General features: G+C 34.6%; 1 protein-coding gene across 4 annotated transcripts in view; it reads right to left on the minus strand.

Annotated features, from left to right (window-relative positions):
* Positions 1-26,919, minus strand: part of MECOM (MDS1 and EVI1 complex locus) — a 633,666-nt gene that overhangs the window by 36,807 nt on the left and 569,940 nt on the right. For 3 of the 4 annotated variants that reach the window (XM_056110745.1, XM_056110744.1, XM_056110742.1), the window contains exons 3-7: positions 25,764-25,898; positions 14,229-14,331; positions 10,598-10,814; positions 5,063-5,210; positions 3,582-3,735 (exon numbers count right to left, since the gene is read on the minus strand). In XM_056110745.1, the coding sequence (XP_055966720.1) occupies positions 3,582-3,735; positions 5,063-5,210; positions 10,598-10,814; positions 14,229-14,331; positions 25,764-25,898 (757 nt within the window). Of the gene's footprint in view, positions 1-3,581; positions 3,739-5,062; positions 5,211-10,597; positions 10,815-14,228; positions 14,332-25,763; positions 25,899-26,919 lie in introns of all 4 variants that reach the window. The other variant, XM_056110743.1, reaches the window with a different exon arrangement.

Here is a 26,919-nt window from a genome sequence, read left to right on the forward strand (position 1 = left end):
CACCCATTATCTCAGGGCTTAACTTGTGTGTTTCAGAAAACTGTGGTAGGAGGGGACAGTGCCTGGAAAGTGCTAACTCAGAGAGAACAGAGCAGTTGAATGCAGTTGGGAAATGTCCCTCCTCACCAAGAATTTGCCAAAACAATATGACATTCTCCTCCTCGCAATTGTTATTATATCTAAGCATATTTTATGATCAAATTCTCAAATCATTAAACTCCTTTGCTAGCTAAAAATTCCTCACTTTACATCCCGGTTAGTCCCTAGGATTAGTTTATTAAGCATCATAATTTTTATAATTTTACTTATGAAAATTTGAATTTATATGAATTCTTATGTTTATAAAATTATAAAATTCATATAAGTTTATGTTTATATGAATAAATATGAATTTATTCTAATAGTGAGATTACTTTAATGCTTCTGTACATAATTATTTGAGAGGCTGTACATATTTAATACATACATAAGCATAATATACCTTGTTGGCAATTGTCAAAGAAAATTTATGTAAAAAAGTATATTGGAGACCAAGATACAGAATTTATTGCTATTATGTGACATCTCTATTGAAGTAGGGAATGCTTGTGCTACTAAGTTAAAGCAATAACAATTTAAAAATATACCACATACAGTGGAGACTTTTACAACTCAGTCATACAAAACTCTCTAGAACATAGATTATCTCACACAACACCAAATAGGAAACGTCAAGTGATTATACAGCTATTTATTTTACTACTAACATTAAAATGCATTACTACATATGCCAGTGTACTTAGTAATATTAAAGGAACTTTGAACTGTGGAATGATTCATGACACTGTAGAGATTGGAACATTCATTCTAACAGGAAGAGAATATGTAAATTTTTTTTCAAATTATTCTACCATACCAGAATCTGATTTAAAAGCATATACTAGTTAATTTTGCACTATATATGTATATATGTGTATATATACATACCATTTAAATCCTTTGATACCCTAATTAAAACCATATGATGTAGAACATAGAAACACGAGCCTTTTACTAGTTACCCTAATGCCACTATAAGAAATAAGAAGAAATCATAACTGAAATGCTGCTGAATTACAAAAGTATATTCATTAAGAAAGCAACACCTCTCCTCTGTGCATTACAAAGAGTTAAGGGAATATTGTTGTAGTTATTACACCAAGATATAAGTATTTGAAGGTTTTAAAATCTTTTGGCAAAGAAAAATTGCTCTCCAAATTTCTTCCTTATTCCTGAATGGATTTTGAAAAAATCAAGAGCGTCCCCATATTGAAATAACAGAGGAGACATTTGACTTTCCTGGCTTTATCCTTTGTTACCCAAATGAGCACATCTGTGTCAGGTCTCAAGCGCCGAGAAGCTGAGACGTCTCCTTAGGCACAGTCTTTGTTTTTCGCACTTGATGGTTTGTCCTGGTCTACCACAAACCACCAGACCCCCAGGTAAATGGCTGAGTTGAAGTCTATATTCTACTGTAATTTTCTCAGTAATAAAGAATTAGCTTGCAGTTGGCATTGCATTTTTCAACTTATTTAAAAAATTAAGAGGTATTTTGAATATATTCCGCCTATTAGAGCATGTGGTTTCTATTTGGGAAGGCTGGGGGTTTCTGTAGAGGCAGTGAGTAATTACCCCAGCTATGGTGACTTTGGGCTCAAGCTTGGCGGTACACTGTAATAAGAGACAGTTGCCATAAACACACCAGTGGGGGTAAATCGTGGTGTGTGGCCTTCTGGTGAGAAACAGATATCAACTCTAGGTGAACCTCCTCCACTCCACGGTTCCACACCAACTCTTCTTTTGTTCTAAAATTACATGGCTATTATTCATAATTACCTCATGGTTCTGTCAGATTTTACATTTGAAGAATGCCATCTGCTATTTAAATTTACCAATAATTACTAAAAATACATTTTTGGGGAAAGTTTACACAATCTGATTGGAAAGGGACACTCTATAGCACTTTAAAGTGAAACACTTGACTTGAACACAATTAAAATTCTAGAATGAGATGACAGGAATCTAAATTTTCTGAACTTAGTTTTAAAATAGAGAAAACACACAATTATGATTATAATTTCCTATGGTCTACTCTGCTCTTTTTTAAAAAAACAAGCCATAATAAATATATCAAATTTTATTTCTGAGGCAACAAATGAATTAGTTATGCCAACAGCATTTGAAAATACATTTTAGGACATTACAATCTAGAGTCAGGAATGCCTTTTTGAGATAAGAAACCTAAAGCTTCTATTATATACTTTCTTTCTCTTGACTTTCAACAGAGTTTCCCTAAGGGAGACTAGAACACCCCTTTGTTTATCTGTTAGCCCTCTCTACTCCACCCAGGGAACAGAAGAACATATTAGCAAAATAAGACTCTAGTGTATCTGGAAAGGGGAAAAAAAGCTCTCTTGGTACTTGAAAGCACAAAAGAAGACTGTGTCAAGTAAAAAAATAAAATAAAATAAACCAGGAAGGTTTGTCTCTGGCATCGCCACATTGGCACTGAAAACTTGTTTCCATCCGGCCTGTAGTACTGTCTTCTATACCTACTATAAACCATCCATCGAGTATTTGTCAGAAAAGCACTTTTGCCAGGGTTCCCAAATCAGCGATTGTGCCAATTATTGAATATGCGTCAACCAGTTCTTATGCTTATCTGGATCCAAAATCAGTCTTGAAGTTGGTAGCACAACTCAATGAGTCACTGTGTTTATTTGCCCAGCAGAGCAATGGATCAAAAGAAGTTCAGAGTCCAGATGGATCGGGAACAACTGATTTTCTTATGAAGTGTTTCAGCCCAGGACTGAAAACAGAAGTGGGTGGACAGAAGAAGCAAACTAGGCTAGTTTGTACTTTATTTGAAGTGTGTGACTAGAGTACTCTGTATAAGGATGTTCAAAATAGGTGGTAAGATTGGTTGTCCCCTGAAAACCAACCGACTGCAAATTTGCTTTAGTACACTGGATTAAAGAAGCAGCATGTCCAGCATCAAAGTGAAAAATGTTCTCATTTCAAGTAACTGAGAACTACCAGTCAGATCCTGTGATCAGTAACAATGGGTAGATTAAAGGGTATTGTACACTGCTCACTCCCCACACACATGCACGCACACATGCAGTTGTAAGCCTACTAGCCAGGTAGGATTCTTCCAGCTCTTTCTGATCCAGAACACATTTGTATTGCTTCGTCTTGTATGTGCTAGCAAATATTTGCTGTTTGACAAAGCCAAGAGCATTTTCGGTGTGACACAAAACTGAATGTCTCTATTAAATCTACAACCTGGAAGGACGTCTCTTTCCTTCTTTAATGACTTCTCTTGGTCTCTGACTCGTTATTGATTTCATCTAAAAGAAAACGCTCCTGGGATCATAGACAAAATTTCATGGATCTGGTTATAAAAGGTTTTCTAACAGAAAACAACCCGACTGATTGGGACTTTAAGGAGCTCATCAGGAGCCCTCCCAGTGCAAGGCCATGCACAACCACTCTCCTGGTCATGGTGCCTTTTGAAGGAGGGACAGATGCAGGAAGGAGATCTGGACTTGGGGAAAACTTACAGATAAAGGGCTTCACACTGCTGTGGATGTGCTTGTGTTGTTTGAGACCCGACGAAGTGGCAAATGTTTTGCCACACTCCGGGCAAGCGTGGGCCCGGGCACCAACATGCTGAGAACGAATGTGCCGCTGAAGGTTGCTAGGGTCCGTGAAAACCTGCTAGGAAATGAGTACTGATTAATCAGGAAACTTAATTCAAGGACACAATAAAGAAGACCAGGAATGACTCAAGTGGGAATTTGGTTTATTTCTTTTTGTTTATTTGTTTTCCCTGAAGATCGAGGCATGCTTCCAAACTGGGGACTTCACTAGTGTAGGCAATTAAATTCAGTTAAATTATTTAGCTCCCTGTCTTTACACAATGTGCTCATTGTAATAGAAAACTTTTTTTTAATGGAATTATTCAGCCACAGTCAAAATCTAATTGGTCACATTTAGAGTGGTGTTTAATAATGTGTTAGTCATGATATTTTTATTTTTTATTTATTTATTTTTTGCTTTTTGGGTCACACATGGTGATGCATAGGGGTTACTCCTGGCTCTGAACTCAGGAATTACCCCCTAGCGCTGCTCAGGGGACCATATGGGATGCTGGGAATCGAACCCAGGTTGGCCATGTGCAAGGCAAACGCCCTACCCGCTGTGCTATTGCTCCAGCCCCAGTCATGATAATTTTAAGGTTGTTGTATTATTTTGATCCTTTAAACACTATGACAAAACTGAGAGATTTTGCTCTATTAAATGTTACTATGCATCTATAACAAATCATCATTAACATAATTTCAAAGGTTATCATTTTTATCAGCATGAAAAAAGACACTCAAATGCTATGAAAATATTTTGGAAATAGAAATTAACTATCAAGTCACCAGGTACCTTTACATTAATTGAGAAAAAATAAATTATATAAATTCCTGCTCCATAGTTCTGACAAATGGTCAAGGTGACTTCTTTCACTTCAACCCATATAGTACTACTGGCCTCTAAGGTGCTACACTTCTAATTAGAACTTCTTTATAATTTCTAGTGGAAACTTGGTGGTGGGGATGGGGAGTGGGAGTGGGGGTGACGGGTTGTCTCCAATTCTTCCTAAACAGGCATTCAGAAACTTCATATGGACTTCCTCACAAATTGCTTTTTTAAAAAATCAGTAATGTGCACAGGATGAAATTTTTATTCTCCATAAGACAATACAGGGTTTGCAAGTCAATAGTAGAACCAAAAATGTACCAAAGATGTCTGACACGTAGTTCTGGAACTCACCATTAAACCTTACTTCCTCCCTTACAAAAATAAAAGAATACCCACTAAGTGTTCTTAAACACTGCATTAATGTCTTTTAGCATACAACACTTAGTCTACTTTTCTCAAGATATTTATAGTTTCCCCTCTCAAGGCTTGTTTTTATATATCATAGCAAGTGATGGATTAAGAGAGAGCAGTATGACAAGGAGAAGCCAAGTAGTCTACAAATTCACTGTACCTTGGCACAGTTTTCACATTCATAGTGCTTTCCACTGTCATGTGACATCTGGTGGCGAATTAAATTGGACTTCCAGTTAAATGCCTTGGGACACTGATCACACTTGTATTCCCTCTCTTCAGTATGTGATAACATATGTTTCTCCAGGCTGTTAAGAGAACAATTGACTTAATAAGACATGGTGACAATGAATATATTCATAAACAGAATGTCATTTTATTAATAATCCAACTGGCAAAGGAATACGAAGGAAAAGGAGTCTATGTTAGGAAGAGGAAAGAGAAGAAACAGGCTAGCGAATGACAAAAATGCACTTTATATTTCTTAGACTAATAAAGACATATGTCCAAATTGCTTTTTATATATATGCATATATATGTCCCTATTATTATAAAATAAGTCTGAGAAAACTAGAAGGATTAGCTGCCAGTTTATATGCATGATACATAACTAGTTTTTAAAAGTGACATTCAGCAGCAGAGAGATTGGCTGAATGCAGGCTTTGTATATGGAAGGCTCAGGCTTTATTCCTGACACCATATGGTTCCCTTAGCACCACTGAGAGCAATCCCATAACATCAAGCCACTACAAGCCTCAGAACACAGCCAGGTGTGACTAAAACTCAAAAATAAATAAATAAGTCCACTGACATGACATACTAGGCTATATAACTTCTAAATTTACAAGATGATTCTTTATTATCTTGCTATGGAGAGAAAACAAAAATGAACATCATTCATGACAGAACAATTAGGGTACCAGCTTGAAGAGATGCCCACTGATAAGAAAATTTAAGCATCAATAAAACCAAACTAACGTACTTTAACAATTGCAATACTTAAGACCATACAAAGAGAACCTCACTTTGATCACCTTTGGAAGATACTTAAGCATCAATATTATTGTGAGAACTCTAAGCAAAGGTAAACATGCATCTACAATGCCTGCTTTTCTTTTAAGTTTAGGGTAAGCAAACAAATAATAAATAATCTCTGTACAGAAGTGACCCAGATAATAAATGATGAAGAATGATAGCTATAGAATACATTCATTTTGCAGTCTCAAGAATTATTGAATCAAGGCCATTCATTCAGCACTTCTTGATATAAATAAATAATGTCATCAATGAGATATACTTCCTAAACCACTGAACCTACATCTGATGAAAATTTGGCATTTCACTATGAGTTTACAGAAAAGAGAAGATGGAGAAAGATGTTAATCACCAACTAGATATATTCATCAATATCTGGATTTCAGGAATTGCTACTAGAAAAAAGAACTGTTTCTTCAATAAATAAAATGTCATGGGAACATTAAAACTTTCTGACTTTGATTTAGAAAACCTATACATAAAAAGATACAAAAGACATGTCACTAATTGCAATGATGAGACTTACTTCAAAGAGACTTCTAAAGTTATTATAACTGGGAGAATCTGAACAATGGCTAAACATCCCATAATATTAAGGGATAATTTTTAAATCATTGTGTGAGAGTTGGGGATGTGGCTTATACTCCACATGTCCTGAGCTTTCTCCCCAGCACTGCAAGAGGGGATGAATGTTTGCTGAATTTATATTTTAAAGTCCTTACTTTTTATAGATATCTGAGAAATGTTGAACAGAACATAACAGAGATTTATTATACCACCATCTTGTTTGGTGCATATTTGAAATATCTCCATATTAAAGTTTTTTTAATTGAATATCCATGAGATACAGAGTTACAAAACTGTTCAAGAAAAGCTAACAGACATAGCATACACTCAGCAAAAAAAGATTAGCAGACTAGAGCATATGCTTTACATGCCAAAGGGTCAAACTCAATCCTCAATCCTACATATGGTTCCCTGAGCCCTACTGGAGTGACTCCAAAATAAAAGTCAGAAGCCTCCGATCATCACTAAATGTGGAACTGAACACCAAAAAAAAACAGGAGTTGGGGATGATAAACATCGAAATAATCATTATTTTCCATATTTTATTCTTTGAAATGATTACTCAAAATTTAAGTAAAAACCTCAATGTGCCTTAAATACATTATCCTGTGATTGTGCAGACTGTGCATATATGTATATGAAAGACTGAAATAACTTTTTTCCATATCTTAAAAATTAGAAATACTTTTCATATTTGTTCTCTACCTCATAATCATCCATATACTTCTATTCAAACTGGCAAATAAAAATTATTTTTCCTTCCCGTGAGTCAGTAAAGTTGGTAATGCTATTCTATTTGAGCACAAGTGATGATAACACTATGAACAAAAGGTACCAGGAGAATGCAGGTGTGGGAAGTCACAGGAAAGGCCTATCACTATCTGCAGTACATAATCACCTATTACACAAGTTGAAATGCTAATAAAAGTTGAAAGATATCAATGCAAGCTGTTAACATTGAAATGAGTCAGGGACATCTTTTGAATCATCATACAAATTGCTATTCTCACTGTCATCCTTAGCAACCCATAAAGTTACACCATTTTGTGACCTATATCATAAGCCAACAACCAATGTTAAATAATAAACTGAAATCTAATGGCAAATACTGTCCTATACATTGAGTCGTATTCTTGTTTTCTATCTCAATGATATACATATTCAAAATATAATTACATGGAAGAGAGTTAGGGAGAAAATCAGTAGCAAAGCAAAAGTTTTTCTTTCTTTTGCTCCTTCCAATATAACACTCAGAATGTTATACTGAATAATAACATTAGCTAAAAGCTAATCAGTGATACAGAGAATAAAAATACAAGTGGTTCTCATAAAAGCAAAAGGTGCTCAGCTTTCATAAACTTAGGAACAACACAGTGAATCCCTTGATTTATCTACTTTTCACAAATTATATTCTGATTTACAGAGCGATAGCACAGCGGGTAGGGCGTTCGCCTTACAAGCGGCCAACATGGCCGACCCGAGTTCGATTCCTCCGCCCCTCTCGGAGAGCCCGGCAAGCTACCGAGAGTATTCGATATGCCAGACACAGTAACAACAAAGTCTCCAATGGAGACGTTACTGGGCCCGCTCGAGCAAATCGACGATCAACGGGAGGGCCTTTACTTTACTTTACTTTACTTTTACAGAGCTTTGCTTAGCATTCTGGATTCTTTTCATCTTTTGCAAATAAACCTTTGTTTCTGTCCCTTTTGAAGGGGACAGGGATATTCTTTACCTAACATTTTACATTATAAAAGTAACGGAAAGGATTTTTCACTTGTTTAAGTGTATAAAGCAGTAACATAGAATTAAAAAAGTGGAAAATATTCGTGGAATGTAGGCTTTGCAAGTGGCTGAATTATATAACCATAAATGCCACTTGGATGATTGACATCAGATTGCGTAGTGACATTGTCATCATATGCTTAGCCATCCTAAAAGTGAACTTTGAGGTTTCATCCAATGCCAGATAATTAGTTCTCCTTATTGTTTTCCACTGAATGTTTGACTGGAGGCACAAAACCGACAGTTGGTTTTGGCATTAGGTGGAGTTCACTCAAACTTAATCTTATAGCTAGTAGGAAAAGAAGATTCTATACTCTTCTAGTAGGAAGTAAGAATTACCTTTTATTGTTTTATCTGTCATTTTTTAAAAAAAAACTCTATTATTTTGTTGTGAAAATACAACAAAAGTGAAAAATTACAATGAATAACTGGCATCAAAGTTATTGATTTATAGTATAAAACCTTTTTAATCTATGCTTAGTAGTTCACTTTTTCCAATCCTTAAACTATATTCACCCATGGCATTTTAAAATGACAAACCTATGTTTTAACAAACATGCAGGCTCATTGTTTAGGTATGTTTATATTAAAGGTAAAGGTAAAGGCCCTGCCGTTGATCATCGATTTGCTCGAGCGGGCCCAGTAACGTCTCCATTGGAGACTTTGTTGTTACTGTGTCTGGCATATCAAATACTCTCGGTAGCTTGCCGGGCTCTCCGAGAGGGGCGGAGGAATCGAACTCGGGTCGGCCATGTTGGCTGCGTGCAAGGCAAACGCCCTACCGCTGTGCTATCACTCCAGCCGATGTTTATATTAGTCAACAAATATGAGTTTTAAAGACACTGTGAGTCCCTCTTCTATTCCCTGATGCTTTCCCTATAATAGCATAATTAGGTCTAAATTTTAAAAGTGGATATTGGTGGTTTGATTCGATGTCTTACAGGAATGTGTTGTTCTGGGTGCTGTTTCAGATGTTTATGAGTTAAAATCAATGACAACTGTATGACTTCCTTTCCTATAGTGGATCTAATCAAAAATGAGGTTGTACAGAAATCAATACAATTGGTTGAAAGAAAGAGAAAGAGGAAGCAGCAAGGAAAGAAAAGGATAGAAAAAGGTAGACTACAATAGGCGGAATTCAGACAAACTCTGAGAATTCATGCTCTTGAATACAGGCACTGAGACACTATCCCATTTAAATGCAATGATATTATGCTTATTGAAATTGTAGTTTTAAGGATTTTTAAGTGCCCAATACATTATAATGAATACAATGCAATAAATACTAAAATTGATCATAAACCTTAGGATAAAGACCAAGCAACATACAAAAACCCTACTATTAAATTGCACTATGATCTTTAGGTCACTTTGTAGCATAATTATTGGAATTATTAGGATAGATGCTAGGGTTGTTATTTTCTTGAAATGAAAACTTTTAAATGGTCTTCATTTAAATTCAAAGGACTATCCTTTATCTATCTATAAAGGGTAGATTAACTTTTATGAAAAGTCAATCTATCACTGAAATATAACCTTCATTTGTTAAACACATAAGCATTAAATAATTATTCACTTATGTTAATTTTTCCCTTTTAGGAAGCTTAACATTTTCTTTACTAAACATGCTTCTGTTGCTTTATATATGCAGCTTATATAAATAGCTGAATCAAGTCATGTGTTACACTGATCACTAGATCACCTGTCTTTAAAGAAGTGAGTACCAGAGCCAGTCAGATTTTTATCATCTAAATGTTTCTAGAGCTAGCTTTACTGCTTTGCTTATAAGCAGTTAGAATTTATTCTGCCAGCACTTTTTCCTACTATGTCATATATTACTGAAATGTTAATTTTCTGTTGCAATGACACTACTTAATAATAAAACATTATTTTTTATCATCAAAACAAATTTTGGCTTGCCTTCAAGACCATATATATTACTTGCTTGTCTCTGTGTCAGTTTGCTTGCTTTTTTCCACTGTGGAGAAGCCCGTGTTCTCTACTGAAGACATATTTCCTCTCTTTCTCTCTACTCACATCTTTCTAAGTAAGTTACATTCGCTAAAAATTATCTTGCTTCACAAAAACAAGAAATTCCAAAAACATGAATGCATGAAATAAAGATAAAAATAATAAACTTCATTGTAAAGATTTTACCAATGAGAATTTTTTTAATATGACACTAACATACTGGTCTAACTCACTGTAGTTCCAAATTCCCAAATGTATAAATGCTGAAAATTCAGCATTACTCTGATTACTGCAGAGTAAATAAACACAGTTTGTAGTACAATATGCCATTTCTAACCTTTGCAAATCAGGAAAAACTTGGTCACATTCTTTACACTCCTGGATTGCATGTATCTCTCTGAGATCATTTTCACTTTCAAGCTTTTGCTGAAAATCTTCTTCCACCATTGAAAATGCTGAGTGAGGGGTACTGCACGGGAACTTTTGGTGATCTGCTAGTTCAGTCTTGGACTCAAAGATCTGGTCACAGTCTTCACAGCGGTATTGCCGTTCTTCTGTGAAAATAAACCAGGTGGCACAAAGACGTGGTGATCAGGAATTTCACCATAAACCAGCATTATTGAATTATGAAAGACACAAAAATACTTGTTATTCCGTCTCAGCATGGATTAAAAATAATGTATGTGGGGGGCCTGAGAGATAGTACAATAGTCAGGGCCTTGAGCACTGCTGACCCAGACTCACCCTATATGGTCCTCCCTCCCCACCAGGAATTGATCCATGTGTGCAGAGCCAGAACTAGGGCCCGATCACTGCTAGCTATGACCCCGGCCTCCAAGAAAAATCATATATTTAGATATGCCAGGGCTACCCTAGTTCTAGCCCTAACAACACATATGGTACACTGAGCACCTCCAGGATGATCCCTGGGCACAAAGCCAGTAGCAAGTCCAGAGCACTGACAGATATGTTCCCATACTCCTCCCATCCCCCAAATCCCCCAAAAAGAAGCCATGGAAAAGTTAATAACAGTAATATAAGTGAATGCTGTAACTATTATTTCTTTTTTATCAGATAAAATTGTACAACAATTATGCAAAATTCTAGGGTTTAATATTCATGGGTTATTAAAATCAATGATAGCAACTTACTGGGCATCATCCATTTCTTCAACTTTCATATGGATTACTTATATTTCTTAAAACCCAAACTATGAGGAATTATACCACAAAATATTCCCCAATTTTCAGATGAGGGTATCCAAACTCAAAGAATTCATTAAATTTTCAGGGATTACAGAGCTAAATCACTACTCAAGGATTTGACTCACCCTCTAACCCATAACCTTTTCTCTCTCTGCTATGTTACACGGAGGGTTTATAAGCTAAAGTTGGTCCCACTTAAGCCATGCTTAAACTTGGTAAATATCAACAAACTTGAAAATGCTTCATTATATATTCCAGTACTAGAGAGGATGTTTTTAGCAAACGTTTAGCCTTATTATCTCAGAATCAGTAATACTTAAATTTTTTTCTTATAAATTATATCTAATTATTTCTACTCTGTTAAATATAAAATCTATTAATAATTTATACTTTTTATCAGCAAGATCAAGAAATAGTAGTCATGGAGACTTGAGTTAAGAAGGTTGTGTCAGGAGAGAATGGTAGCATTTCTAATTTTTCCATTTGGGTAGTTCTTAGCACACTTATAAAAACATATTACCATACACAGATCACATATACTTGATCACAAAGCCTTAAAAAGAATTCATCATGCTGAGATTAATGGCAGGAAGAATTTGTAGCCAGTTCTCCAATGACTTTCATCTCTTTTCTTTCTTTTTTTTTGTTTCTTTCCTTTTTTTTAAAGAACATTTTAGTCTCCTACAAAATTTTGAGTTTTTGAAGGAATAAATAAAATAAAGCCCAAGGGGTTACTTAAATGCTGGTGTGACAGATGTAAGGTAGCCAAGAGTTACATGCCTCGCCTACCAATCAGAGAGGTTCAGAAATACAAATAAAAATAAAATAATAAACTTTATTACAAACGTAGGCCAGAGAGAATGGAGGTAGGGTGCTTGCCTTGCATTTAGTCAATCACAGTTGAAATTGTTGGCACCACAAATGGTTGCCTGGGCACTGCCAGAAGTCACTCCTGAGCACAGAGCCAGGAAAAGCCCCTCAGGACCATCAGGTATGCCCCCACAAGAAAACCAAAATAAAACAAACAGTGACTGGAGAGAAAGTACAGCAGGTAAGGCCTTTGTCTTGCATGCACCTGACTTGGGTTCAATCCCCTGGAACCTGACATGGGCCCCAGAGCACTTCCAGGAGTAATTACTGTGTGCAGAACCAGGAGTAAGCCCTGAGCACTGCCAGATGTAATCCAAAAACAAAACCAAAAGAAAAATTTCTTTTAAACAAACAAACAAAGACCTAGTAAATAAGAATCAGCTAGGTTGGGCTGGAGCGATAGCACAGCAGGTAGGGCGTTTGCCTTGCACACGGGCCGACCTGGGTTTGATTCCCAGTATCCCATATGGTCCCCCGAGCACCACCAAGAGTAATTCCTGAGTACAGAGCCAGAAGTAACCCCTGTGCAACGCCAGGTGTGACCCAAAAAGCAAATAAAATTAAATTAAATTAAAAAGGTGAAGAGGACTGAGGGAGAGCATTTCAAACAACAGGAATAATATGGATTAATGAATTGGACAAGATTCATGTCAGATTCATGAGAAAATAGACCTGTGGTACAGTATGACAGGTTTATAAGGCAACTTTAGAGGAGGAGTGGTAAATGAAGTGAGAGTAGGTAGCAGGCCATTAGGGGCTTTTTCTGTTCTCGCTAAGAAAGAAAAGAAAAACTGACAGCAACTGAAGTTGGGAAGTCCCAGCTGCAGCTTGACAAATCAAACAGAAAGGTCAAATGGGGACATTGGCACCTATAATCTACACATAATAGTGGTTTCACTTCAGCAAATCAATAACAGGGTTGAGGAACGGGGGGGAGCAGAAAGGTAAACTAGCATGCAGATTAAATAGGGTTATCAAGTTTAGGTGCAGAAGGTTACCAAAAGAAATAAATAATTCTTAAGCGAAGAGCAAGCCAGTAATGGCAGCTTCTGTCCTAGGAGGTAGGCAGAGGTCTCTTGGGGGATGATGGAGGACTGGAAAATGGTGTGACATCACCTCTCCATGTGAGTTATGCTAGTGCAGATAAACTTCCCCATTGGTCCTTCCAACTACAAAATACTCTAAGAACATCACCAGATGATGAGCAGATTCACACCATATTAGACAGAGAGAAACAGGAAATAAGAAAAGGGATTAAACTCTCGTCCCAATGATACAAATCAAAACAAAATTTTCTCTCAATCTTTCCGGAAAAAAAAAAGTCATTAGTAATAATGCTTCTTTTTAAATGTCCCTTCACTTGACTAAGAATGGGTCTCTGCCAAGTAATTCCTCTGGCTTCCAAATTTCCTTGTCTGTACTTTTGTTCTTAATCTTCTTTTACCTTACCCACTCCAATAAGATTTTAAATGATCAGGATTTTAGGGAAGTAGTAACACTTTCCCCAGTATAGATAGGGAAAAAATAGGGTTTAATTTCATCCAGCCATTAGCTCTAGATGAAAAATCCAAACCAAGTTTGTGGGATGTACAATGAAAATATTCTTACCAGCTAAGGCAATGACAAGAGTTAACCCTATGAAGTTTGAGTTCAAATATTCAAAATATCTTTAGCATACACATCACAAAAGTGAAGTGTACTTACTTACTTTAGCTTCACCATTAAAGTTAGCCAGAAAAAATCAAAAAGCAGTGATACAGAGGAAGAAACTTGTTAAAACTAGTATTGAAGACTTTGGAGAACCAGAGACGCCAAGTGTGAAGGACCATTTTGCATACTGAATCATGGTCTTCCAGAGAGGGAAATGAGGACAGCGGTGTGAGCCGTACTGACCGTGGATATCTGGCGCCATAGTTCCATGGGGATAGTCGTCGCTCTTCATGGACAGCAGGAGCTCCTCTCCCGGTGCAACGTCAGTGACTGCTCTGTAAAATACCTTCAAAAACCAAAAAAGGATAGAGTGTAAGAGAGAAAGATGAATTTACGGGGAGGATGTACACCAGGTATCCAGACATTTTCTTATACTTAAAAAAAATCTCTTTTTAACCAAGAACTTTGATGACTTCTTTGGGGTATTTTTGGGTACTTATAGGTGACAAATGGAAAGCTGTGACTCTCATGCCAATTCACAAAGTTTTTCTCCTACTTCACAAAGGAAATGTTCTTAATGCAAGGCCTGCTGGGTCACATATACCCTGTGTAATGGTTAACTTTCCCTTCGCTGAATGCTTCACTCCAATGAACCATATACTCAAAGTGCTGAATTATGCAGCAGTAGACATACTAAAAGTGGTAAGGACAAAATCTTGAACCAATTCTCAAACCTAGAACCTTCTCAACAAGATGTTCTTAAGCAACAGGTTGACCAGATATTCCAAAGTCCCATGTCAGCAAGATCCTAAAGAACACGGTCTAAAGGTCTAAATCTCAGACCTGCCCTCTTGTCAATGCTTTGAAAGCACTACTATGCCTTTAATCAATTAATTCACTATAATAGATGAACAATAGTTATTCCTATTACTTTCCAAAACTGCAGAGGAGAAAAAGGATTTTAGTAAATGTTAATTCCTGACAAAAATGCACTGGAGCAAGTGTGGAAATGAACCCTGACCTATAATATCCAAAAGCTATCTATACTTTTCCCCCTAACCAACTCTGTGACCCTATGCAAGTCATTGCCCAATTAACTTGATGAGCTCTAGAATGTTTTCTTTTCTCTTTTATAAAAGCATTTAATTATGAAAATATTTAAGATGTTTATTTTGCTTTCCATAAATATATTCTTAATTTAAGTCATTCTATTTAAGTTATTCTAATTTGATACCCAAGCAGAAGATATGAAAAAAATAATAGTTATGTAATAAACTGGCAAAAACAAGACCCAATTACACAGACACACAAACACACACACACATGCACACACACCACTACCACCAAAGTCAATAATAACTGCAATATTTTCTCTAGTGGGAAGAAAAATCATATAACACATTTTCATACTCTACTAAGATATGGAAAGGATATATTCCAAGTGGTATTAGTTTTAACTACAGCGATCTCCAGGTCTATCTGATATTTCAAGTAGACTGCATGAATTATCATCTTGTAAAACCAGAAACTTTTAACTGTACTTGAATTCATCTATCCTTGAATAGAAAGTCATAAAAGATAAGCAGGTGCCTCTTTATTCCAGTAGGTGGCTCTAAAGTCCAATTGTTTATTTTTCTATAAAGAGACCAGAGCAAAAAATTGGGCAAATTAAAAAAAAAAACTAAATGAATATTTTATACTTAGTTTTTGTCCTGTCAAAATAAAAAATCTTTTATTTAATAAATATTTAACTACATGGAGTTTATTAGAAGATAGTGCCAAATATAAAATGCTGCTTTCATATTTTTAATATAAACTAAGATTCTTAGAACTACCCATAGATAGATAAACTCTAGACTATGTTAGGAAAACTCCTCTCTTATTATGTGTTGCTTCCACAAAGTCTCTGCAGAGGTACAAATTACCAGATTTTTAAAAAATGAATTGTATTTGCTCCTTCTCCCCAACCCACAAACCTTCCAGCTAAGTACTTATAAGTACCCTGTTTTATTCTTGAGTTCTATTTCCCCTTAGAAAACAATAGACTTTTCTCAACAGTTTGAATCACCTTTTTTTTTTTTGGCATCTCTTAAAGGTTTAACTTATTAGCTTCCTTTCCAACAACATGTTGACATTTGAATTGTGACATATTAGAAGTTTTCGGTGGCTTCTCGGAAATAGTGAGGTTAAAGAGACAATTCCCTCCAAGAGAGTAAAATAGTCTAGTTGTATCTGTTGGGGAATGCTGCTTAGACGTACATGCCAGATCACTTTAAGAAAGTATTATGATATCATTATTTCTTTGTAGCTCACTATTAATCATGTCCCTTTTAATTCCATTTTAAGATTTACTAAACCCAGTGTGAACAGTCCAAGAAACAAGAGAAAATGATGGATCCATTGTAACAGTATATTATAAAGACAATTCTCTTTGCCAGAACGTAGATCACCACTACAATTTCCCTTTAAGTGTCCAATGTCATGTGAAGAATACTGAGTGCATAAAAAAATAAAAGACATGGGAGAGTGTTGATGTTGGCTTTATTTACTGGAGGTAAAAGGTGACATTCCAAGCCCTGAAAGGCAAGGCAAAAGCTTAGTGGGTTTTAACTTCAGGGTGTTCTTTTCGATTTTAAGTGAATTTTTATGGTACTCATGAAACTGAGGTTAGGAGAAAACTGGCAAATGCCAGGCATAATGAGGGCAGATTCTGGGCATGCTTCCTCATATTCCAACAATGTGCCTTGAAGCCCCATCTACCACACCCATACAAATCCTATGAAAGTTTTATGTCAGGGTACTGCCACCACTTGTGATCTTCATTTTATCTCATTTCTTTGATGCAGAGATATATAATATATAGTAATAATAATAATTATTATTATTTTTATTTATCAAGTGCCTTCTCAGCAGGCATTTGAGAAGTGAAATTAGCTTAACAAAACAACAACATGTCTCAGAACAATTTTGTTGGGAATGGTGGAATGTAATGTTGGGAATGAGAGGAATCAAGTCTTTCAAAAAAATACCGTATCAACCTTTTATGTTATAGAATAGGTCAAAAGTACAACAAAGTCATGCTTTATGTAAATTCTCCTTATGATTTATATAGAAATACTATATAATAATATCATAAAGTCTTGTAAATCTGTATATTCTCAGATTCTTGCTAGGCGGCAATTTTTGAATCAAGTCATCTCTGTTATGCACCAGAATCAGAGACACAATTGATATAACTTATCCAGATTGCGTGCGTGTGTGTGTGTGTGTGTGTGTGTTGGAGAGATATGGAAGGGAGTCAATTCCTCTATTAAATTCTGATTTAAAAAGCTAACAGCTATATTTCTCATCAGTGGACTTTATGGAAAAATTTATCTGGATCCCAAATTAAAATATCTTAGATCTGGAATTTGGGGAAGAATTCAATTAAAAGTCTCAAACACTTAGAAAAAAAAAGGTTTAATTTATAGAGAAGAGTTTTTATTTATTATTTTGCTCTATGTCTCTGAATGCGGTATTAGAAGGGAAATACAACATTAGGTGAAAAAATAAAGTAATGATGACTTCTTAGATAAAAATAGGATTATATGGAAATTCTACTTTTTAAAGTTGTAATCATTATAAATATTCTAAAATATTTTAAACCATTAAGGTTTTCTATTCTATACCTGATAATACATTTAATAAGTATGATGTGTAATAAGTATGCAACTGAAACTTTTGAAAGTTGACTTGACCTTAATTTCATTACAAGAAATATTCCATTTTCTCAGTATCTTGATGGCCCTTTTTACTATTCCAGAGAGCTATATTTCTATATTTATAATTATGGACACATTATCAGGGTGCCTGATTATTTCAATTTAGATAGATGCTAATAATAAATGTCTTAATAACATATTTGCATTCTTTTATTTTCTTAATTTGGTAAATTAACACTTGTGGAATTTCTGAAATTTTTATTCAACATAACTCAATATTAAAAAATAAAATTAGAAATTCTACATGTTCACTTCAATTTAGGAAATAAATATAACAGTACAAATGTATACTGAAGCTATTCAAAACATAATTATTAAACTTGATTTATTTTAATCAAACTTTAGATCAGTTTCAAATAGCATAACAAATACCCTTTAATATTTGCTAAGCACTGTAGTACTGCACTGTCCTCCCGTTGTTCGTCAATTTGCTTGAGCGGGCACCAGTAACGTCACCATGGTGAGACTTGTTACTGTTTTTTAGCATATCAAATACTCCACAGCGTGCTTGCAAGGACTTAAAAACAATGGCAATATAGATTTGACTTCTCAAATGTTAACGTCCAGAAGATGTATTTTCATTGCTACATATAAACAAATGGTATTTGGATATAATAAGTATTTAATATGTGACATAAAAATATGGCAAAGTATACATTTGGGAAAATTAAAGATTTGTATAAAAGACTAACAGTTTTGTATCTTTATATGAATATAAATGAATTGGTTGATGACCTGTGACTGATTCTAATCATACATCACCTGTAATATGTAACTAAACATATTGTGTATTGTATGCAATATAATTACATCATGTATAGCTGGAATTATAATTATCATGTTCCTTTACATATTTGTTTTCTTTTGTTATTTAGTTTCAGAACAACAGCCACTAAAGAGCATATAGATAAAAGCATCCTAATAGGAAAGTTAATAGATCATAAGAGACTCTCAATCTAATTCTGTCTTATGCTGTTAGGGTGTGTGTTCAACCTAATTCTACATCAACTTAATGATGCAATATTCGGAATTATAAACAATAAAAAAGTGGGAGGTGTTTATTATCCTATAAACAGAAAAATCTAAAATCTGTCTGACCTACCTCGAAATCTAATTTGCTATACTTGTTTTGATTAAAAATTATACTTCTACTACTGAGACAGAAGGAAAATCCAGTGCATAAAGGGCAAAAAAATGCCATAAAAGAAAGAAAACATATCATTTAATTTTTAAAAAATGAACAAGGCTGCATTGTTATGAATCCTCATCTATTTTTCTTGCTTAAGCACTGGAGGTTTTATTTATGCTTAATAGACTACATTTGGCATGTCCAAAAAATGACAGAAGTGTGAATTATGAATGACCTTCAACCTATTCAGGAAGTTGTAATAATTGAAATAATAGAGAAATGTACTCCCTTATATAGCTGTACTGAGAGAGAACTTTTTCAGACTACTGCCCTCTTTTCACTTTGAAGTTGACAGCTGACTTCTTCCTCTCCCAGATCTCAATATTCAGCCTGAATGCTTTACTGTCCATAGTTTCCATCCATTTACATTCAGAAGACTGGGATAAGCTGACTGTAACTTCACCATGTGGTGGGTGGGTGGAAATGGAGCGAGATGGCAGTTTGCAATCTGAACAAAGTCAACAGTTGATATGAGTACATCTGTCAGTCTTGGTGCTGCAGAGGCAACATCAAGTCTACAGTGCTAGCTTTAGGAAATATGGCCTGGGTCTCTAGATTGCCCAAAATAATGTCAGAAACCCTAATTCAGGAGGCAACAATTATTCTTTTGAACCTCTGAAAGAAGGACCTACCCTGGGCCTAACTAAGGGGTTGGGAGGAGTGTCTTCAGCAGAGGGATTTGAGTATAGAAAGCAAAGATATTTGTCCTAGAAAATAAAGGCTTTATCAGGGCAAACCTTCGCCAAAGCAAACCACCCTCTGGTTCCTTAGTTTCTCCAAAGATATGTTATCATTTATTTGTCTTTAGGGTGACACTTTAAAGGCTAGAAAATATTAAGAAAGAATAGATACTGTCTTACTATAACTATTTCCAAAACAAAAACTATGTATTCATTATTTCCAAGACAAAAATATTATTTGGAAGGGAAATCCCACCCCTTCCCTATTTTTTACTCTATATAAGTATGAAGTGAAAACAAAATATAACTTATGGGAGAAACCAAAACAGAGAGATCTGACTGTTGGTTCTAGAGTGCATCAAAAGGGCAAGTGATAAAACTCCACCCCGTTTTACACCTGGAGCCTAAGGTGTATCCAGTCTATAAGCCTTTCAGATTGACCCTTTAATTTTTAATGATCCCTTCAGTGCCCCCAGAAATATCCATTAGTCACTTGTCTTTAATGTGCCAGTTTTGTCTGCATCTATGACAACCCTCTGATTATTCTGAAGGGTTCAGAATGTTTTCGAAGAATCCCAAACCATTTATGATGAGGAAGTCAAAGATCACCTTTGTGTTTCTTACTAAGCTTGAAGGCTTTTTTTGTCTTTGACTAACATAGTTAAGGAACTTGACTTAACACAGTTTCCTCCTTAAAGGCTTATATGCAGTGACCTATTTGTCACCATTCCAGAAGCAGCTGGAATCAACGGTGGGTATGTTTTTTTTTTTCATGTATTTCTGAATGAAAGATGCTGTATGTAACTACTAATAACTTTAAAGGTCAAAGAATACTTGGTATTATCTTTTAAGATTCCTTGTCTGTGTGATGTTGTGGCAGTGTCATGCCCTGGGTATTTTTACATGAAGGGATATTTTTTACATGAAGGGATAGGATGGGAGAAGACAGTGTTGGTTTTATGATTTAAATAGTCAATAACAAACCATATCAGAGACAATTTCACCATGGGGTAAGAGAAGTGACTTATCAGCCAGACAACATCCCCCTAATGTCTGCTAAGGCACCATTCACAAAGCCAGTTTCTGGGATTGCCAGCTGGCATTCATCTTAAAACAGCAAAGCATAACTTTGGTATAAAAGTGGAACTTGACTTAAAAGCAAAGCAAAGAAAATGCCCAAAGCCAATAATAATTTTAACATCAAAAGAGTTCATAGAAAATGCAGACAGAAATCCTTGTAAAGGAAGAGTAAATTAACAAATTACCTGACAGTAGACACAAACATTTAAAAAAAATATGGAAAGAGGTTAACAAATGACATTTTGCTTTATCCATCCCGATCTTCCCTGACCTTTTTTCCACACAAATTGTATTAATTGAATGATGCAGAAAAACATTTTCACAATAAAAGCCCAAGAAGGTAACTCAATAACTCAATAATTGAGTTCATAATAAGCTTCCATTGTGCTGGTGACAGAACCACTGATGAGGACCTAGGTGAGGGAAAGTGGTGGTAGATGCCAGTTCAGCCATGATTGTCCTGGTAGCAGTTAAAACTTTATAAGGCAAAGCACAAATGAGAACAATACCTATTCCAACTGAAAACACTAGAAGTTTGCTGCTGTTCATTAACCACAAGGGAGCTGGCAGAATATCCTGAGAATTCTAACCATGTATTCTCTGAAGGACACTCACTCTTCTATATCTTTTTTTCTTTAAATTCACTTTAGATATTATGTAATCTCTTTCTGACACATTTCTTTTTATTCAGTGTGCAAACAAGACATCTCTTATTCTACTTACTAAATATCTGTTGTCTTGGGACTATTTAAAAATAAAAGGACTTATCACCTTGTGTAAATAAGGAGATAATAATGTCTTCAATTTCTGAGAGTCTTATTCCACTTGTAGATTGTGTCAGAGCAGGCCAAGAGTTCCTTGTACCATGCAAAATGCACCCCCTACACACAAACAATGTCACCCCAAAGCAGATGGTCATATCATTGTAATTACTATTAATGGTCATATCATTGTAATTACTATCAATAGAAATGTTTAATTGTAGGAACTTTGCCATAACATGGTGACTACAACTAGAATAATTTCACCAGTAAGAAATACTTGAGGAAAACTTGAGAACATATTCATAGATGAGAACTGGTATCATATGAAATGGGTGAGTGGGGGGAGGTCTTTGATCTAGGACAGGAAATAGAAATATGGAGGTAGGAAGAAACTTATTAAAGGATGAAAGAAAAGGCAGGAACAGGGTGAGACCAAATCAATAGGAATGGGCTACATCCTCCACTGAAATGATTGAAAAAAGTAAGATATCTACAAAACATCAAAGGAAAGGACATCAAACTGTCCAGATTAAAGAAAATAGAAAAATTATCTAATCATTCGGCCTACTTGACATTAAACACATGGACAATTTCAGATGTAAATAAATTCTCTGAATACTAGTAACATTTTTCTCTCTTCCTCAGAAGATCTGGTCCTATTGAGGACCTATTCTGGAGAAAGTTTTCCTCGCCCAACTCTCTGCATTTGTGCCTGCCTGCTTTACTTCTCAGAGATAGTTATAGCTCCTTAAAGCAACCATGAACAATTTCATAGGGTTAAGATATAAAAATGCAGAAGCACTTTCTATCACAACAAAAAAATTCCAGCTAAATGTTGGTCACAACAGTATAACAATACATGTGAAAGTTAAAGAAAGTGAAAGAAAGAAGTAAGTCAAAGAAAGTTAAAGAAATAAAGGGAGAGTAATTAAGATTTCAATGGAAAAAGGCTTGTTTATAAATGTGATTGTGGTCTGTGTGCTAGTATCTTTGGTGCTGAATTCTTTTGCAAAGATAACGAACTATAGTTAATACAATATATTTAGGGAATGGGAGGAAGGGATGTTAACAAAGTCAATTAGAAGCTAAAAGTATTTAGAAATTATAGTTTAAAGCAATTGTGCCAATACTTTCAAATATCTATCTCATAAAACGTCACTGAAATAATTTTGAAGACATGATTGGAAAGAGACATCTAAAATTCATACACTCAAATTTTTCTAGGCAACACTGTCAAGAAAGAAAACTGCTACAAGTCCACTTTAGTCTGAAAAAAATGCTGAAATAAAATGACTTAGAAGTTTATTAAAAATTTCAAACTCAAGAAAACCTTCTCAAATAAAAGGCTTGTACAATGGCCTTATTAAAAAAATCTAATGGCTTTTGTTTTTATGATACAAAATAGATTGGATTCTGTACATCTTATCTTGAACTCATAATCCATGCTTGTTCTAAATTCTTGAGGAATCTTCACCTCTAAGCAAATCAGATAGTTCATTCAGTATATACATTTTGACTGCCCCACTACTCCTGAACTATATATCTTGGCAAATACATTTATTTTCCTTTGTAGAATTCTTCCACCTCATTATAAAATTGGTTAAACTTGATCCTCAAAAACACGAGCATATGCAAAAGTAAGCTACAACTTATACGCTTTTATGTCCCTGTTGATCTGTTCCCTTTCTTTCTTAGATGTCCTAATTACTACATTGACCAGACTGCAGTTAAACCACATGAAATTTCTCATTTAATAGTCCACTTACACTAGTCTTGTTATTAAAATACATTCTTAACCTGAGCTTTAAGAATCAGAGCAAAGACAAATGTTTAAGAATTTTTATTGTAGACTACTTCATTCACTTTTGTGTTGTGCAGGTGAGCTGAGGTTGTTAATGCATGAAATCAATCCTGATCTGGGATCTCTGTATCTGGATATTCAATAATATCTCACACAATTGATTATGTGATGAGATTATGTTCATTATGTGATGAGATGTGCCATTTCACCATTTTGCAGCTCCAATTTCTATTGGAATATAAAGCAAATATACACATATATATATACAAAATATACTCATATATATGTGTACACATAGAGAGAATATCTCTTTAGTCAGCTCTTTTTATTGTTATACCTATTCCAACATTCATATTTCAAAGCTGCCTGTAATTGCTAGTCTTAACTTTAGAAGTATGTATACAAGTTTGTAGGTGAACATGTTTAAAATATTTGCATCCAATAGTTGGGTATCTGCTCTCTTTTGTCCTCCACAACTGGGATCAGTGTGATTTTATGTATATATGCCCATAAAACAAATCTGACTTTTAACTCTAACGTTCCTCTCTCCTTATTTATGGGTGAACTTACTTGACCATGTAATGTCAATTTCACAATTATGTTATTTGATAGCCATTTTGTTTCCATCTTAGATTCCTGCTAGCATAATGCATAAGTTTATACTGAAGGACACTTAGATAAATAAAGGATACATATATCGAATATTGATGCATCTAATGTGAAATCAGTGTTTTTCTGATTCACTATTTTCCCTCATTCTGCAGTGAAAAGAAGTAAATACGCTTTCATTAAGGTACAAAACCAGCAGATTTTGTCTTAAAGGAATGCATTCTGTGATGTGTTTCTCAAAAGTGTCTTAAAATTATAAGTGCTTACTCTGATAAGCATTCTACTTCATAGTTAGGAACACTAAAATGCCTTTCATTTACAGGCAATCAGGATTCCTAATGCAAGAGTTTGTTATAAAATATTAGGCAAATGATAAGTAAAAAATATATTTTCAATAAGACATTTACTGATTCTACAAATGGCCTTATTTGTCTAAGGAAACAGCTTCTATTGTCAGTAAATACAGATAACAAATCATTCTTATGCTATAATACATTAGTTCATGTTACAGCTGCCCTATGAGGTGTCCCAGTTCTTTTTTCCCCCTTTTTGGTAACATAACTGGAACAATTCATTCATTTACCAAGACTTATGTACTTTCTACTTCTACAAATGGTGGGTGCTCAAAAAATGTTGTTGCTGATGAGGGTAACTCATATGGACTTGGGATATTTTCTACTCTCAATCAATAGCTAATTTAATAATGTTTTTCTTTGTCAATAATGCCTCTTGTTTTCTTTCAGCAAAAGAAAAATAAGTGATTGCTATATTATTTTTGATATATGTTGAGGATTGTTAAATGATTCCCATTTAAACCTAATTTTACAATTTACTACCTCTTATGCAGTTTAGTCAGTAAAAATTATCTGGTAGCTGGTAAAATGCCAAAGAATAATCTCATAACGATGATTGAAATAGAGTCTTAGACCATATGACACAAGCATTACTTAACAGCTTTCAATTGGAAACACCTAATTTAAACTTTTATTTTTCTTGGTGGTAATTTTCATAGTAGATTTGCCAAGAAACCATTTTAACATTGAAATGTATACAATTTTGGTAACTATTGGGTAGAAGAAAAAAATGATACTATAATTAAGTCCTAAGCAACGATTTTTTAAAAAAAATTCGAATGAACAGATTACAATAAAACTCGTGTTTTATTGTTTTGGGTACTAAGTCACACTAAATCACAAAATTCAAAATTCATAAACTAACTTCATTAAGTGTAAAATATGACTGATAATATTTTCATGATCTTTGTTATTTTATTAAAGTTAACCTCATTCTATGAGTTTCCATAAAGAAGTTTCCAGAAGTAATGTTTTTAAACTTTTCCACATATAAAATAATATTAGTTTAAGTATTTCTCATTGATAATTAAGCAAATCAATAGAAAATGCATAATGAGATAAGTCCACACAACGATCATATATCTACAACTCAGATAGTACCTACCTACTTAAATTAATATCCATCAAGCATTTCAAATGTATCACTTCCAATTTCTCCACAATCACTGTGTCTTCCATTAGCTCAATACTTTTTACAAATATCTTCCTATTCGGATGTTTTAAAGAAAATGGTAATAGTTTGAAATAAACAGTACTTTATTTTTTGAGGTATTTTAAAATCATTCAATTACATAAATCTCAAGCAGTTATGAATTGCACCAGTACAAAGCAAATAAAATACTCAAATAAGTAGTACTGGAGGAAAGTAACTGTGACCTATTTTTATTCTGCATCTTACCTACATGATTGTACATTACCTTTCACCATGTCAATAAACAGGCCACAAGGGTCTATTGCAGCTCAGTTATTTTTATTCTTCAGGCTTCATTGATACTTTAGTGCTCTCAAACATAGACAAAAAAAAAATCTTTACAACATACCTGATCATTTATCTGGCATGCAACGAGGTTGTGCTGATCATAACAGCCAGCGAACCTGATGTACTTGAGCCAGTTTCCTATGTCTGGTTGACTAGCATCTATGCAGAACTTCACATTGCAAAACTCATCTAAGATCTAGAAGGAAGAAGAAGAGAACAATCAATTTCTATGGACAGTCAGAGGAGTAACGAATTGCTTGAAAATATTTTATTCAAACATACATCCCTCCTTTGAATCTTTAAGAGAAAGTTAAACACCATGCATGTTAATAAAGAAGGAATAATAAGTTATCTTAGAAGTGGTCATGTATGACTTTCTTAAAAGAACAAAGCAATTATTATTACAAAAGCTGGCTTTGAAAAATTCTTGATTCCTTCTTAGGGATGAATGTATCTTATTGACTTAATTTTATTCAATGTGATTTTTTTAAACCAAAATAATACTAAACAATATATCTGTATAACATTCAACTCAGTATTCCATGTTTTAGGTACAGATAGTCTGTGTCTGCTTTTAGACATTTTTTACTTTAAATGAATACAGTCAAAAACTTCGAATATTATTAAATTTTTTAGTTTACATTTCATGAAGCAACTCATGAAATAAAATAACTGAAGCATGCCATCAGTTGATGGAGATTACAGATTTATCTCACAGATATTTCTGACCAAGCTTGAGAAAAAGCACATAAAAATAGACTATTAGTAAACTCATGAAAAATATGGCAACTTAATGTTTTAGTTGACACACGACAATGCAACATTGTTGTGGGACAAAATGAACATTGTTGTGGGACAAAAATAACGAAAGTGGGATGTGGACAGGTAAAATATACAGCTGATGATAAATTTCAGTCTTTACACGTAGTTGCAGGTTGTCATTTTTAACGAGTTTTCTGCATTTGGCCTCTCCTTAATATTATTCATCCTTGGGACACCCACTGAACAAATATCAAAGTGGAAAATGTCCATTTTTTAAATTTGCAAGCTAAGACAAGGAGAGTCTGATTCACTAGCAGCAATACTACTCTGAACATCAATACCAAAAGCAGCAGAGCTGCTGACCTGATGGGGAATCTACCAGAGAGCCTAGAAATGTTCATGTCAATCAGTTAATGAAAACTTGAGGAAGTTTCCTATCAAAGTCTAAACAATAT

This window comes from Sorex fumeus, unplaced genomic scaffold (assembly GCF_029834395.1).
Source record: "Sorex fumeus unplaced genomic scaffold, SorFum_2.1 ptg000010l, whole genome shotgun sequence".
Lineage (NCBI taxonomy): Eukaryota > Metazoa > Chordata > Mammalia > Eulipotyphla > Soricidae > Sorex > Sorex fumeus.